The 14,354-nt window shown below is 42.4% G+C and overlaps 1 protein-coding gene across 1 annotated transcript; it reads left to right on the top strand.

The window, feature by feature from the left end:
- The first annotated feature begins 137 nt into the window (after positions 1–137).
- Positions 138–14,307, top strand: tbc1d2b (TBC1 domain family, member 2B). The gene is made up of 13 exons (XM_068313829.1): positions 138–1,175; positions 2,909–3,059; positions 5,060–5,234; positions 5,602–5,753; positions 5,928–6,166; positions 6,923–7,342; positions 7,880–7,990; positions 8,111–8,307; positions 8,771–9,265; positions 9,341–9,458; positions 10,316–10,501; positions 11,267–11,388; positions 11,964–14,307. The coding sequence occupies exons 1-13, from the start codon at positions 621–623 to the stop codon at positions 12,157–12,159; spliced, it is 3,117 nt and encodes a 1,038-aa protein (XP_068169930.1). The 5' UTR covers positions 138–620; the 3' UTR covers positions 12,160–14,307.
- Positions 14,308–14,354: the final 47 nt, after the last annotated feature.

The following is a 14,354-nucleotide window of genomic DNA, read 5'->3' as shown; positions in this document are numbered from 1 at the left end:
TGGTCAAAGCACCAAACACTAACCTGTATGTGGCGGGCCACACTTGGCTCCAGGCCTTAAGTTTGTCACATGTGGAATAGAGTATATCAAATGATAAAAATGAGAAATTTCATTGTTTTTGAAAATGATATATGCTTTATTTGAATTGGATGCTAACAACATGTTTCCAATGAGTCAGGACGTGTCAATAATTGATTGGAACAGTCGTGAGCTACTAAAACAGCTGATATGACATTTCAGCATTAAGGAGGTTAACTAGGAACGTGTTAAAGACTGACTGGGTGAAGTTAAGATGGGGGATCATCACACAGAGTCTTTCATTCCTATTATATTTGATTGACTTGTTCACGCTTTATAAAGGAATAATCAGTATTTCTACGTTGGATGCACTGATAGTAAGTCGCTGTATTTCAGAATAAACTTCATTAGTGCAGTCACTTGAATCGAGTTTTTTTTATTATAATTATTTCTTATGAAAAGGATTTTCGTTCTAAAATGAATGTTGATGTCTGTATTTGACATAAAACCACTGCGGTGATTTATTATTAGACTACAGCTGTCCTGGCATCATTAACGATTATCGAGCAAATGAAGGCCGGGCCGTGAAAATATTGTCTTAGATGAAACTGATCTGTGTGAGGACCTGTCTGACTAGTATTCTGTTGGAGTGTGTGATCACACACCACCACCCAGCGGTGCTGCTGTCCCACGCAGGTTCTGTACCACGTCAAATGCCAACTAAACTACATCTCCCATGGTCCTTTGCGCATGAGGCAGCCAGTCATGCGAATAGGCGTCCGCTGTGCTGCACGAAGAAGAAACTCAGCGGAAAGATGCACGGAGAGGAGGATGGCAGCGACTCAAACTCCTCCACCGCCCCGCGGGTCGTGGCCTCTCGGTCCGTGGACGTGTCTGAGGCGGAGGAGGCGAAGGAGCAGGGCCCCAAACTGTGCGGGTACTTGAACAAACTGTCCGGCAAGGGGCCTCTGAGGGGGTACAAGCCGAGGTGGTTCGTGTACGACCCGAGGAAGTGTTTCTTGTATTACTTCAAGAGCCCGCAGGACTCGCTGCCGCTCGGACACATCGAGATCGGCGATGCGTGTTTCAGCTACGACGTGGAGGCGGAGGAGGGTCAGTTCGAGGTCCGCACCGCCGGGAAGGAGTTCCTCCTCAAGGTAGACGTGTGTGGCTCAAGCCCTGCTGTCAGTCCTCACTTCCTCCCCACAGGCAGACGCACCCACTGACACTTCCACGAACTTGTGTGGAGTTCGACGTGACGTCATGTGAAGATTCTTCCTATCGTTCATGGTCAGATTCAGAGCGTTGATCAGTGTGTACTGTGGTCCACAGGCAGAGACGGTTCGACTGCTTGTACACATGAGGTCAGCGGACCACGTGACATCGTTTTTGTAGGGTCACGTGCAATGTTCCCTCCAGTTACATCCCGCTTCACAGCGGTGATGTATTGTAATTGTCAGTGTTCGTGTGTTCGTTCGTATGTCCAACAAATATCTTCGCAACCGTTGCAGATAGAAAGATGAAACAAAAAGCACATTCCTGGGGCAGCAAAGGGGATGAAAATGAGATGATGACCTTGACCTTGAGAAAACTAAGAAAAGGTCAAATTTCAACTTTTGTACACTCAGGAACCGGATAAGATAGAAAGACGAGGGAGAGGGCCAGTGACCATAGATCAAAGCTAGTATGCACTAGCTTTGATCTATGGTCAAAGCTAGTGCATAGTTTTGACCTACCCTGAATGGTCTAAGCTATGTACTTCTCAGGTACTACTTTCAGGGTACCCTGTCCTACCCTTTGTGGGATGTTGCAGTTTCTGTCTGCCTTGGTTCTTGTTTTTCATGTGTCTGGGCAAACACACAAGCTTCCTGAGCGCACTGAGGACCACTGTGAGCAACATCAGATGTGGCCACACACCAGTATCACACTTGTTTAAAATCTTGGATCATAGCAAGTTACATGGCTTATTAAAAGAATCAAACTACAGTAACAATTTTCATTAGTTTACTTTTAATATAAGTGATTTGGCCAACTTGAAATGAAAAACACATGAGACATGTTCTTCATGAGATGTGTAGAGTGTCATATGTGAGGGTCCTGCTTTGGCCTAGTGAGGTCCAGTTTTGACCTGGCTTAGGGTCCTGTTCTGAAAGAAATGACACACACACACCTTTCAGACATAACATTTTACTCACATTAAAACATTCACATTTTGCACAATGACGTGTACTGTTACTTGTGATATAGTGTAAATGCCTGTAACTCTGCAAAATATCTAAATATCATTAGAATATGCACAAATCTGACTTAAATTTTACGTTACTTTTTCATGTGGTTGTACACTTCGTCCGGGTTAATGGCTTTGTCTACTTCTTGCTTTGAACTTTCACAAAAAGAAAAAAAATCACCCCGTTTCACACCTTAAGCACTCGCATTTTACACCCCCCCCCCCCAAGTCTCACGAACTCATGCACAACTGACACACGCGCAGAACAATAGAACAGAACAGGGCAGCAACACACAACAGTATCAACACACAGGAAATCTCAATACGCTTATATCAATTTTTATTTTATGTGTAGCATGGAATTTCTTGTGCGCTGAGACTGTGCGAGCAGTGCGCAATTGCACAGGCACCTAGCTTAGAGGGAACACTGGTCACGTGTGATGGTCTTTCTGTCATGTGATCGTGACAGAGTCGGTGCTGAGACAGGTGCCTCCAGTTGCACTCAGCCGGAAGTCGGTGTCACTGCAGAGGGACAATTGGAAGTGAGACTGAAACCAGGCGTTCACATGACGCCCCCAGCTGCAAGTACATCGGTTTAAAGTTTGGTGTGTGTATGTGTGTGTGTGTGTGTGTGTGTGTGTGTGTTTGCTTGCTTGCTTCCAGGCCCCCAGCAAGCAGGTGATGCATTACTGGCTGCAGGAGTTACAGCAGAAACGTTGGGAGTTCAGTAACACAGTCGGCTCCGGTCACAGAGACAGCTGGTCGTCCCCCACCCTGGCCCACCCCCCCACAGGCCTAGTAGGCAAAGACAATGGTAGGAAGGTATACACACACACACACACACACACACACACACACACACACACACACACACACACACACACACACACACACACACACACACACACACACACAGACTGTGTGGAAAGTCCTGATCTTACCATATTTTTCTTTTCTGCATCTATTGTGTTATGACTGAACTCAGAGCTTTAACCATATGACTCAAGCAGAGGTCCAGTAGGTCAGCCCGTCTTCCCTGCTGAGGTCTGAAGCCCTTAACATTGATATATTATTATAATTTTAAATAATAATAATAAAACTACTACTAATAATGCTAATTGTAATAATACATGTCAAAAGCAATCCCAGAAGTTCATCAAAAAACAAATAAAAAGAGATACCCCGAGATTTGACCTGCGGGTCAGTGACTGATGTCACCAGTACAGCAGGTGACTCCATGTTTTATAATCTTCCTTCAGCTCACACAGATTCCAGTCAAATCCTTGTTCACTGAACATTCTGTGGTGCAAATGGAAGCCTAAAGTGGTTTGGTTATCCCTCACAGGCCACCAGTTGGTAATACCTCCTCATTTTTTTGTCAGGTTTGATACTTTAAAATGAAGGGGGCTACTAGTTGGTCTCATGTGACTACTAGCAATACTGAAAGAAAAGTAAGAATGCAAACCAGAGTCAATGAAGTCAAAGTAAAAAAGGCAGTCAGAGACTGCAACATCCCACGACACCCCTGAATTCAAAATTTTACCCTGACCTACTCGCATAGGTCAAAGATCAGAGCTAGTGCTCTGACCTACTGTCATATATCAAAGCACTGGCCTTCTCCCTCGTCTTTCTATCTTAACCAGTTCCTGAGTGTACAAAAGTTTAATTTTGACCTTGACCTAGTTTTCTCAAGTTCATCATCTCATTTTTATCCCCTATGCTGCCTGATTAATGTGCTTTTTGTTTAATCTTTCTATCTGCAACGGTTGCGAAGATATTTTGTGAACATATGAACGAACAGACGGACAAACACACGAACACTGACAATTATATCACATCACCGCTCTGAAGCGGGATGTAATGATGTCATATTAGAGAGACTTCTCTTCCTGTAGGACCAAGCACCAAATAGGTGTTGTTGTCCTCTGTGTTATGTGTCCTGCTGGCTGAAAACCCACAATGCAATGCTGATACTAAAAGGACGACATAGGATCCTGCATACACTAGTAGGTTTTTTATTTGCAGGTTCCTACAGAACTGTGATATGGGCAGGGCCGTATCAAAGCATGCCTTAAATGACAAGTACTTAAAAGAAATACAATCTTGAGATATGTTTACTTTAATGCAGAAAAAAATGTGTGTGTGCGCTGGTCCTGGTTATCATAAAAACAAAAAGGTACGGTAGACTTGAAATTGAAGCCAAGAGCCTCCAGGAGTCAGATGAACACAGCACAAATGTTTGTGACCTGGATTATTCAGATTTTTAACTCAAATGTTGTAACACGAAAGTAATTTGTTCTTCAAGGCCTTGTTGTTTTCCATATCATACGGTGACTGCTGGCTGAAATTAACTGTACAGCTTCCTTTTCCTGATCACATTTCCTAACTCTGCTTTTCTTTTAAATACATTATCTGTGTTTGTCTTTCTTAAAAAAAATACACATTTCTTTGCCAAAATATTTTATGTTAATGACCAACGATAGTCAGGCTCTCAAATCCACAAAAACAGCTGTTTCTGGAAGTAAAGAATCGTGTACTTGGTTCAGTTTTTGTGTTTTTTGTTATCCTGAGTCATCTCTGGGGTTTCCCCCCTCTGGCTGTGAGGAAGGCGTTAAATGTTTTACGCTGCTCTTTTTATATTCTTAGTGAAAGATTGACATGACTCTGTGTGACCTGGCAACACTTTGTTGATAGACAGGTCCCACTCAACCTGGCAAATCTTGCCTTGACTTGTGCATGAATTGCTACTTAAATTACAGGCTGGAATAGTGGAATTTTCATGTTATTCTAATGGAATTTATGTTTTCTTTGCAGATGCATTCATTTCAGAGAAGCTAAGCAACAGCATGGAGAATTTGCGCAGCGACTTTGCCATGGAGACAGAAACTTATGGGGGTGCGATGGTGGGGATGCAATCAGCCAGGGGGCCCACTGCTGCGTCCACAAACCCTCTCAACTTCTCCCTCAGAAACTTTGGTACAGAACTCAGGTAATCCTGAACGAAGCATGTCTGCAACCCGGTAGTTTTCTTTTTATTAACTGGCTGTTGTTTTGTCTCTGCCAAACAAGAACAACTAGTTTGTCTTTTGTATGTGTTAGTAGAGCTTTTGTGAGGAAATAAAATACCCCCGTCATTTCACCCTGGCTGCAGTAGAGCAGAGTTCTCAAGTATATCTAGTTATACAACCATCAACTGTTCCCCCCTGAGCCACACAACACATCTATTCAGATGATGCAACCTGATAAAATGCTAAAAATGTGCAACTGCGTTGAATTCACTGATAAAGCATTCACTTCGTATCTGAAGCTCCATTTTCACAGTTTTTATTCTCCCTCTCTGCTTGTAATTATGTCAGGAACTCCATGTCTTATCTACGTCCAGGGAGAGGAGGCGAAAGCAGGCGCAGTGTGTTTTATACTGGCAACAGCACCTCCGAGGACTGGGAGCTGGTGGATTCTCCTCTCAAGGACTTCCCTGAACAGAAGAATCATCCAGAAACACACAGACGTATGTTCATTCCCCAGTCCCTCACTCTCTGGACAGGGTTTGGTCCTTAACTGCTCTGGTCATAAGATATCCATTATTTCTAAATGTCTCTGCCTGCTTTCTTGGTATTTGTTGCGTGTTCATTTCTAATATCAGTACTTCCAAGATTAATTCAGTTCCTTTCTGTTTTCTCAGATTCCTTTGGGTCGTCGTTTACTTTTGACTTTGTGCGCAACTCGCCGCGGCCTAAGAAGCCTTTGCTTCGAGACATGATGGGTTCTGGGAGGTTCAGGCGCAGCGCAGAGATCGCTGCTGTGGAGTCCAACGGAAACAAACCTGCAGAGATCCAGCTCCGTCTCCAGAGCCAACAAGAAGAGCTGAGCCACCTGCAGCAGGAGCAGACCAAGCTCAGAGAAGAACTGGCCAGTCAGAAGGTAATACGATCACTTTACATCACCAAATAAAACTGTGTTCATAGAAGGTGACTTACACAAACAGACCACATGAGAGAGAGTTGACTCCAAGATTTAGGGGAAACTTTAAAACTCCCAAGACAGCATTTATTTTTTATTTGCTCACCCTTTCAGTATTGTAGGCTTAAAGAGAAAGAGACTGTAAGAGTTTGAATGTCTGACTATTCATTTTTGGGGGAGTCTTGCTGCTGCCACGCTGACAGGAAGACACAAATGATGATTCATGCTTAAGCAAGAAACAAGGAAGCAGCAGCTCTCCTAACAGTCACTGCTGTGTTGCTCCTTCTCGCTGCTGTCGGCTCTGGATGAACACATAATGAACACGCTTCTGTCTTTAACATGAAGTACTGGTACTTGAGTCAAGAGTCAGCTAGCTGCTTCTGCATAACTGCTGTTGGAAATATCCTGTCACAACGCTGACTCTTGCATTGTTAATGAAGAGTAACTATTTTCTGAGATATGGCGCACTTTATGCCTGTAGTGAAGGATAAATTCCAAATCCAAACTTTGTTTCCTCTGTGACATTAGGTGTTACAGCTGAGGTAGACAATCACAGGATTGTTAGTTCTCACAACATATTTATTTCCTCAGTTGTTGTTTTGCAGTTCAATTTCAGGAAAATAACACGTTACAAAAAATTTATTTCATGAGCTGTGAACCAATGATTCTATTTTACCAAGTTGTGTTGACCAAAATGAATGGTGTGTCCTCCTCCAGGAGCTGGTGAGACTTCTGCAGCAGACTCTAAGAACATCCCAGTGTGATTGGCAGATGGTTCACCATCCAGTCCCAGCTCCAGATTCTTCTGTAGCTCCAGACCAGAGCCGAACTGTAACCCAGGAAGAGGTCACAAAGCTGGAGTCCCTGCTTCAGGAGAGGGATGGACAGATCCAGTCGCTGTGTGGCCACATGGAGCGTCTGGCTTTAGAGAAGGATAGTCTCCAGCAAGAGCTCAAGGGCCTGAAAATAAAGGTGGGGGAGATAAACGACCAGCTGGGGATGCTGATGGAGACCATCCAGGCAAAAGATGAAGTCATCATCAAGCTGTCACAGCAGAGCTCGGAGCAGAGCAGCAATGCAAGTGATGGAGGTTCACCAACTCCCAGCAGAGACCAGCAGGAGGTGGACATCCTCAAGGTACAGAAGGAGGCGCTTAAAATAGAGAGATGGTTCAAATAGAGACATTGTCACATTTTGGATGTAAATACAAAATATCACTTGTATGTAAATAAAAAATGTCACTTATGAAGAATGCACTCATGAATGTAAATGTTCTTTAGTTCAGCCTAAAAAAAAAAGATTTAACCTTCAAACTGAACTTCAGTGTTGTTGTTCATCTCCTGATTTGATGCCTGCAGCATGTTTCCATTCAGTTGGGTCAATTTTTTTTACTGCAGTGTACATCGCCTTACATTAACTATCATGAAACATTTAGAAAGAGACAATAGTGAAAGTTGTTGAAGTGGAAGTCTGTAGCATTCTTATTTTATGTAAATCAATGACACTGATCGGTTATAACTTTAGACATATTGTCTTTGTACAGATTTGGATTGGTTTGATTTTCAAGAAGTGATTTATAAATGATCACAATTTCCTTTATTGATATTTTGCAGCACAGCCCAACTTAGTGGATTTGTATTTGATTTAAACTGAAACACGTTTCTCTACTTCCAGGACAGCCTCCAAGGCTACAAAACCCAGAACAAGTTCCTGAACAAGGAGATCCTGGAGCTGACGGTGTTACGCCGGAATTCTGAGGACAGAGAAAAGGCTTTAGAAGCAAAGGTAGTGTGATGTGTTTGTTGGATGACTGTACATTTGTCAAGTTCTAGAAACAGGAAGTCAGGGTAGCTCTTAGGGGAAGTCCAATCTGTGACGTTAAATTTTCTTTTCTTCTTGCTGTAGTGTACGGCCCTGGAGGCCAAGCTGTGTCAGGTGGAGTGTAAGTACCTGGTGCTTCTTCAAGAAGTGAAGACCCCGGTGTGTTCATCTTCAGAGCAGAACCCGGCCCACGAGGTCATCTCTAGATTGCTGGAGGACGCGCTGGAGGTGGAGAGTTCTGACCAACAAGCTCACCCCATCTTTAAACCCAACACCGTCAGGTGGGCTCTCAATTCAATAGTATCTCACGTTCTGCTGCAGTGCTTTCATTTCAACTAACTCATTCATAACCGTTCTGCATTGATGCGCGTTTCCCAAATCAACACTGTCAACTGTAATATCATATGATGTCAGAGTGACTAATATCAGGAAGCTGTGGTGTTGTTAATTAAGGGAAAGACCTGATGTGCTGTATTGGTTTTAGTCATGTGACCTGTTTGTTTTAAATAGCTGTACTTTATAATTTTTTGCCTGAACTGGAAGAACAAGTTGTGTTTATTTGGTTTTCATTCACTGGCGTTCTTGCGCTGACTGCTGTACGTGCTCAAACAAGTCCATTGAGACACATCCAAGTCGGTTGTTACCAGTTCAGCCAGATTTATCCAATAAGAGGATCCCTAGATGTTGGCAATGTTTGGAATGCCTGTTTGACGGTATCTTTTTCTCTGCTTGATTGGTTGTCAGTGAGTATGATGCCTTTGGCTTCAAGACGGTCCCTGAGGAGGAGGAAGAGGAGGAGAAGCTGGTTGCAAAGGTGAGAGCTCTGGAGCTGAAGTCCCTGTCCATGACCAACCAGGAGGTGTCCATTGGGGTGAAGTGGGAGAACTATCTGGCCAGCACCATGAACAGAGACCTGGTCCGCTCCCCTGAGCTCAAAGCCCTGATTCGCTGTGGGGTTCCTCATGAGCACCGCTCTCAGGTGTGGCGCTGGTGCGTCTCCTTTCACGTCAAGAAGTTTCGGGACCACTTGGCGCCTGACTATTATGAGACCCTGCTAAATGTGGCCCGGGACAAGCCCAACCCGGCCTCCAAACAGATTGAGCTTGACTTGCTGCGTACCTTACCTAACAACAAGTACTACGCCTCGCCAAGTGCTAGCGGCATCCAGAAACTCAGGAACGTTCTGATGGCTTTCTCCTGGAGGAATCCAGACATCGGCTACTGTCAGGGACTCAACCGGTGAGCTTTGGTTTATGTTCTTCTAGCTAACTCCTTTTGGCTATATGACCATTGGTTTCCATGCATTGCGCACAGGCTGGCGGCCATTGCCCTGCTGTATCTGGAGCAAGAAGATGCCTTCTGGAGCCTCATAGCCATCGTGGAGGTGTTCATGCCGAGAGACTATTACACCAAGACTCTGCTTGGCTCACAGGTAAACAGGCTCAAAGGTTATTCCTAGCAGAGGCAATTTTCTGCCTCATTATCTGATTTTTACAGGTTTCTATGGTGTCAGTGATACTATATTAATTTGACTGTTTTTGTAGTCTTGTTTTCTTAGTCTGACAGATTTGATCCATGTGTCCAGTAAAAAAAAAAAGGATGCAGGGTTTATAGATTTAAACTAAGATGATTTAAACTGTTAATTTCCAAATGTGCTCGGTATAGTGGCCTTGTCTGCAGCCAGTTTGTTGCTGAGCGTGTGAAGGATGTTCAGGGTGTCCCTGCTGGACCAACTGCACACGTTTTTAATGGGTTGAGACACAACCGTGACATTATTGTGCTCTAGAAACTAAATGGTTATGTCAGCACCGGTGTAAGGTCACCAGACTCCAGGCCCAACAACAACAACTCTTCACTTGATCGTTGTCTCGTCATGTACCGACACATTATGTGTGTCATGATCTGTAGACTTGACCAGCTGTAACCTGTTCCTGAAGCACAGCAGGCGGCACGTTATCCTGACTCTGGCTCGTTGCACGTGATTAGTCAGTGAGTCTGTTTTTGTAGTTCTTCTTGCTACGTAACCCTTGAGCAGAACGATGAGCATTCTCCACTGTCAACTTATGTTTTTATTGTTGAGGGCCCCGCCTCCAGCATGCCAACAGCGTGATGTCGGTCATGATGCCCCAGACATGATGTTCTCACTGAAGCCTTTTTTTCCCCATTATCTTCAGTTGAGTTTCTTAAGAGTCATTTTGGATTAGTTAGGTGTTTTCAGACTAAAATTTCATCAGTATGTTTTTGTGTCCCGAGTCTTAATGCATGTTATATTTACTTGTATCTACACAGGTTGACCAGCGTGTATTCAAGGACCTGATGAGCGAGAAGCTGCCCCGGCTTCATGCCCACTTCGAGCAGCACAAGGTCGACTTCTCCCTCATTACCTTCAACTGGTTCCTGGTGGTGTTTGTGGACAGTGTGGTGAGCGACATCCTCTTCAAGATCTGGGATGCTTTTCTGTACGAGGGTCCAAAGGTAAGAAAAGAAATCTCGAGTTGACTTTTAATCTCACACAGCCCTCAAAGTACGCATCGGACATCTCTAAGCAAATTCCCACATGTGCCAGTTTATTGGTGTGTCAGACCTAAACCGCTGTGATGAAGTCACCCATATAAACTCCAAGCTTGTCTTTTTATTACACATTATCAGCAAAGTGTAAATGAAGCAGCCATTTTTGAATCCACAGTCAAATGATCACCCGGTGTGCTCTAGTTTGTGTTTAGCCCATCGTTTCACGAGTAATAATTTATTTCTCTTATATCAAATTCCCAGCAGCAGTTGGCAGATGCTTTCATCCAGAAAAAATATGATAAATTCCAAATATTTGCTCCAGATATTTGACATACTTTGATATGAACAGTTTATTATCTAATTATGTATAATATGTCATGAGTGTAACCGGCTAGCTTTTTAGCTTTTGTATTCATGCATTGGTTGGTAATGCTGTCTTTGTGTCAGTTTGTTGCAGGGAAGTTTTTGAAGCCTAATTATGGAAAAACAGCCTGTTGTGATTTAAAAAAAACCAAACAGCATCGGGACATTGACAGTGATCCAAAATGGTCAAGTTTTCATTAAGTTTCAATTGAAAGAAGTCTGATTTGTGTCAAACTGCAAGAGTTAGCCGATGATGCCCTGTGGGTCCATCACTATTAGCGACCACTTTCACACACAGTTATTCATGTGGTCCACTGTTGTTAATACAAATGTTTTTTGGTCTCACTGAAATATTTTTCTACACAGATCATATTTCGTTGTGCACTTGCGCTCTTCAAGTACAAAGAGGAGGAGTTTTTCAAGCTGCAGGATTCCACAACCATCTTCAAATACCTTCGATACTTCACACGCACTATCCTGGATTCAAGGTGCAGTCACTGCAGTGTGTTTTGGTGTTGTTCCCATGTTAACACGTTACATGACTTTCTTTGCAGATATTACTAAGGACAATGTGTCTGCAGCACTAAAGAGAAAAGAATATTCTTCCCTAGCTTGGCTAAATAAAGATCAACACACATTATTTGAATTGCTGATATCAGATATCAACAAAATCATTTAATAATGAATTACTTCTGAAGGGATTTGACGAATTCTGAATCAGTACCAATGAATGTTTTCCTGGATCCTAGTCTGGCTAGTTTTTGTAATCCTGCTAGTAAAGTAACCAAGCAACCCTCAAAGGTAAAATAAATGCTGCAGATGGAAACATAACCTCCTGTGGTGGAGGGCTTAACCTCTCATATCATCTTTTTATTTGTAGATATTGCTGAATCTGATCAATAGTGATCATTCTGAAGTTATAAATGTGGGTCTACATCCGCTCATAGAGTGATCATAGTAGTTGTTGTGTACAGGAATACAAATAATAACTTAAAGCACATGTACAAAATAGAGGCAAGAGGTCATAGATGAAATCTCTACATCACATTTTTCTTTCCTCCAGGAAGCTCATGAACATCGCTTTCGTGGATATGAACCCTTTCCCCATGCGGCAAATCCACAATCGCCGCTCATTCCACTTGGAGAAAGTGCGTCTGGAGTTAACGGAGCTGGAAGCCATCCGACAGACGTTCCTCAGGGAGAGGGAGACGAGTCAGGACAGGCGGAGCTTTGTCAGTGACGATGAGGAGGACACCTGACTTCACTCGTGTCGCGTTTCCCAGCCTTTAGGCTGACGTGTAAAGACAAAGACATCCTCATCATCACCGCAGATGTGTTGTAAAGGGAGTTTATTTCCTCAAGAATTGTGGGAGTTTGTCTGAGCTGGATCAAGCAGCTTTCCATCCTTTCCGAGTGAAAACCAAGACATTCCATTCCAAATGTGCTTTTATCAGTATTCCTGCCATTTTTTACACCATTTTTGTTTTCCGCTCTAGTATTGTTGTCATGTGCAGAGTGTACGCGATCATACGCTTCACACATGGCTGATCCATCTTTGCAGCCAAGCTACAATCTCGCAGTCCAAATCAGTATTTTATAGGCTGTTATCTTTTAATGGCCAGCAATTTTATGCCCGTTGAAGGATTAATTATATTTTTTTATATTGTCGATTTCTTTAGAATTCATATTTTTATTCCTTTGCTTTCTCTGACCTAGAATCATTTCACAAGTGTCTTAAAATTGTTTACTGAAATATTTTTACATGTATTTTTTCACGTTGCCTTTTAGCAACAAGCTTTTTGTCTCTTGATGAACTTAAATCAATAATGCTGAAACCCTAATTCTGCTGAAACTTGTCCCAGGGCCTCTGGACTGTGACAGTGCACATCATTCCAGTTTACAAAAACGTATCGCATGTCAGACCAAAAACTAGAAGCACCCCGTTTCAGCACTTCCTCAAACAGCTTGTTAAATATTTAAGACTGTTTCAGAAAAAAAAGCTTTTTTTTTTCAGGACTCGGATATGATCCTACTAAAATGATAAGACACCAACTAGTTGAACCCAGACATTAACGGTGTGTCAACCATCACTGTTAAATTATAGCAGATATTCTGTTATTAGTGGTATTCGTTATATTGTCAGGTTATTTCATATTTAGGACCACTTTTGTCAAACTTTTTCCCTAGATTTCAATCTCTTGCACCTATAAATATTTGTACTTAAAAAGGGTAAAGGCCAGTGAATTTTCTCAAGAGGATATAATTAATGTAAATTCATCTTTAAACATGATCTCATTGTCTGATTTTTATCGTAACTACAGTATTTTAAAATTTGTGGATTCTAATTATCCTCCATAATAGCCCTTTTAAGCGGTTCTTAACCAATTTTTGTTATTTCTGAGGCACTAGTTAGTTGTTAGATGTTAAACATTTTTGCAGGAGATTCCAGTCCCTGCTGATGTTATTATTTGACTGAGCCCAGCCAGCCCAGGTCAATGCAGACATATTTTCAGACGTTGTCCACCAGGTGGCAGCAATGACCTGGATTTACCTGGTCCTGACGCTGGTTCACAGCTGACCCCTCACACAGTGAGGTTTATTTTGTTTGCATCAGATATGAAGTCGCATCAGTGTGAATTCAATCTGTTAACTTGGTATTTTAATGCAGTACCTTATAAGTGATTAGAGGAAAACATTTCAGGAGAATGCTGGACGTGTGACAGCATCTCGACGTCTTCCACACGATGATTTCCTGTCCTCTATTTCACTTGTTGTTTGAGTCCTTCTGTTAAATGCCAAAATTCATAAGAACAAAAAAAAATCTCGTGTAGGGTTTAATTAAGCACTTAAATGAGAATCCCCACCAGAAAAAAAAAACGTGGTTTGTTCCTCAGTATGTCCTGCTGATTTTACTGTTTGATTATTAGTTTTCATTTAATGATGTTTACAGACCTGCCTCCTCCATGTATGCAAAAGTATTACTCAGCCATGCTGACCACCTGAAACTAGGAGTTTTTGATTGTGATTGAGGAATAAAGAAGTGGAAGTAGAAATGTATTTTCCATCTGTGATAGCAGGTCTCTCCGTGGAGTTAAAGTTCAACCTTGATTTTTTTTCAAATAATTCCTCTTCCGCTCATTGCAGCTGCTTCTTATTCCGTTTCACAACTTCTATTTTGAATCTAGTTTGCTGTTTGGGTTTCACGTTGAATAAGCTACATTTAATGCTGTCACAGTTTTATTCTCCCTCTTCTGCTTGCACAAATTCTGCAACAAGATGACTTCAGAGTATCATAGTGCACTTTTTTGTATGCAAATCTCTATTGTATCTTAATTAACCACAGTTGCTGTCATTTAAGGATGGAAAAGTGCTTTAATGTTATAGCATTAAAAGTACACACCGCTGAATATCTGTTATAAAGACAAGTTCAATAAACGATGGCTGACTGACGTTG

The sequence above is a fragment of the Antennarius striatus genome, chromosome 4 (assembly GCF_040054535.1).
Source record: "Antennarius striatus isolate MH-2024 chromosome 4, ASM4005453v1, whole genome shotgun sequence".
NCBI classification, from domain to species: Eukaryota; Metazoa; Chordata; class Actinopteri; order Lophiiformes; family Antennariidae; genus Antennarius; species Antennarius striatus.
This window is presented reverse-complemented; position numbering and strand designations above follow the sequence as displayed.

Bases quoted from the DNA above. Each gene is read 5' to 3' on its own strand.
- tbc1d2b (XM_068313829.1), top strand. From the start codon at position 621: ATGAAACTGATCTGTGTGAGGACCTGTCTGACTAGTATTCTGTTGGAG. The intron at 3,060-5,059 runs GTAGGAAGGTAT...TTTTCTTTGCAG, and splicing joins CCTAGTAGGCAAAGACAATG to ATGCATTCATTTCAGAGAAG. The intron at 5,754-5,927 runs GTATGTTCATTC...CTGTTTTCTCAG, and splicing joins TCATCCAGAAACACACAGAC to ATTCCTTTGGGTCGTCGTTT.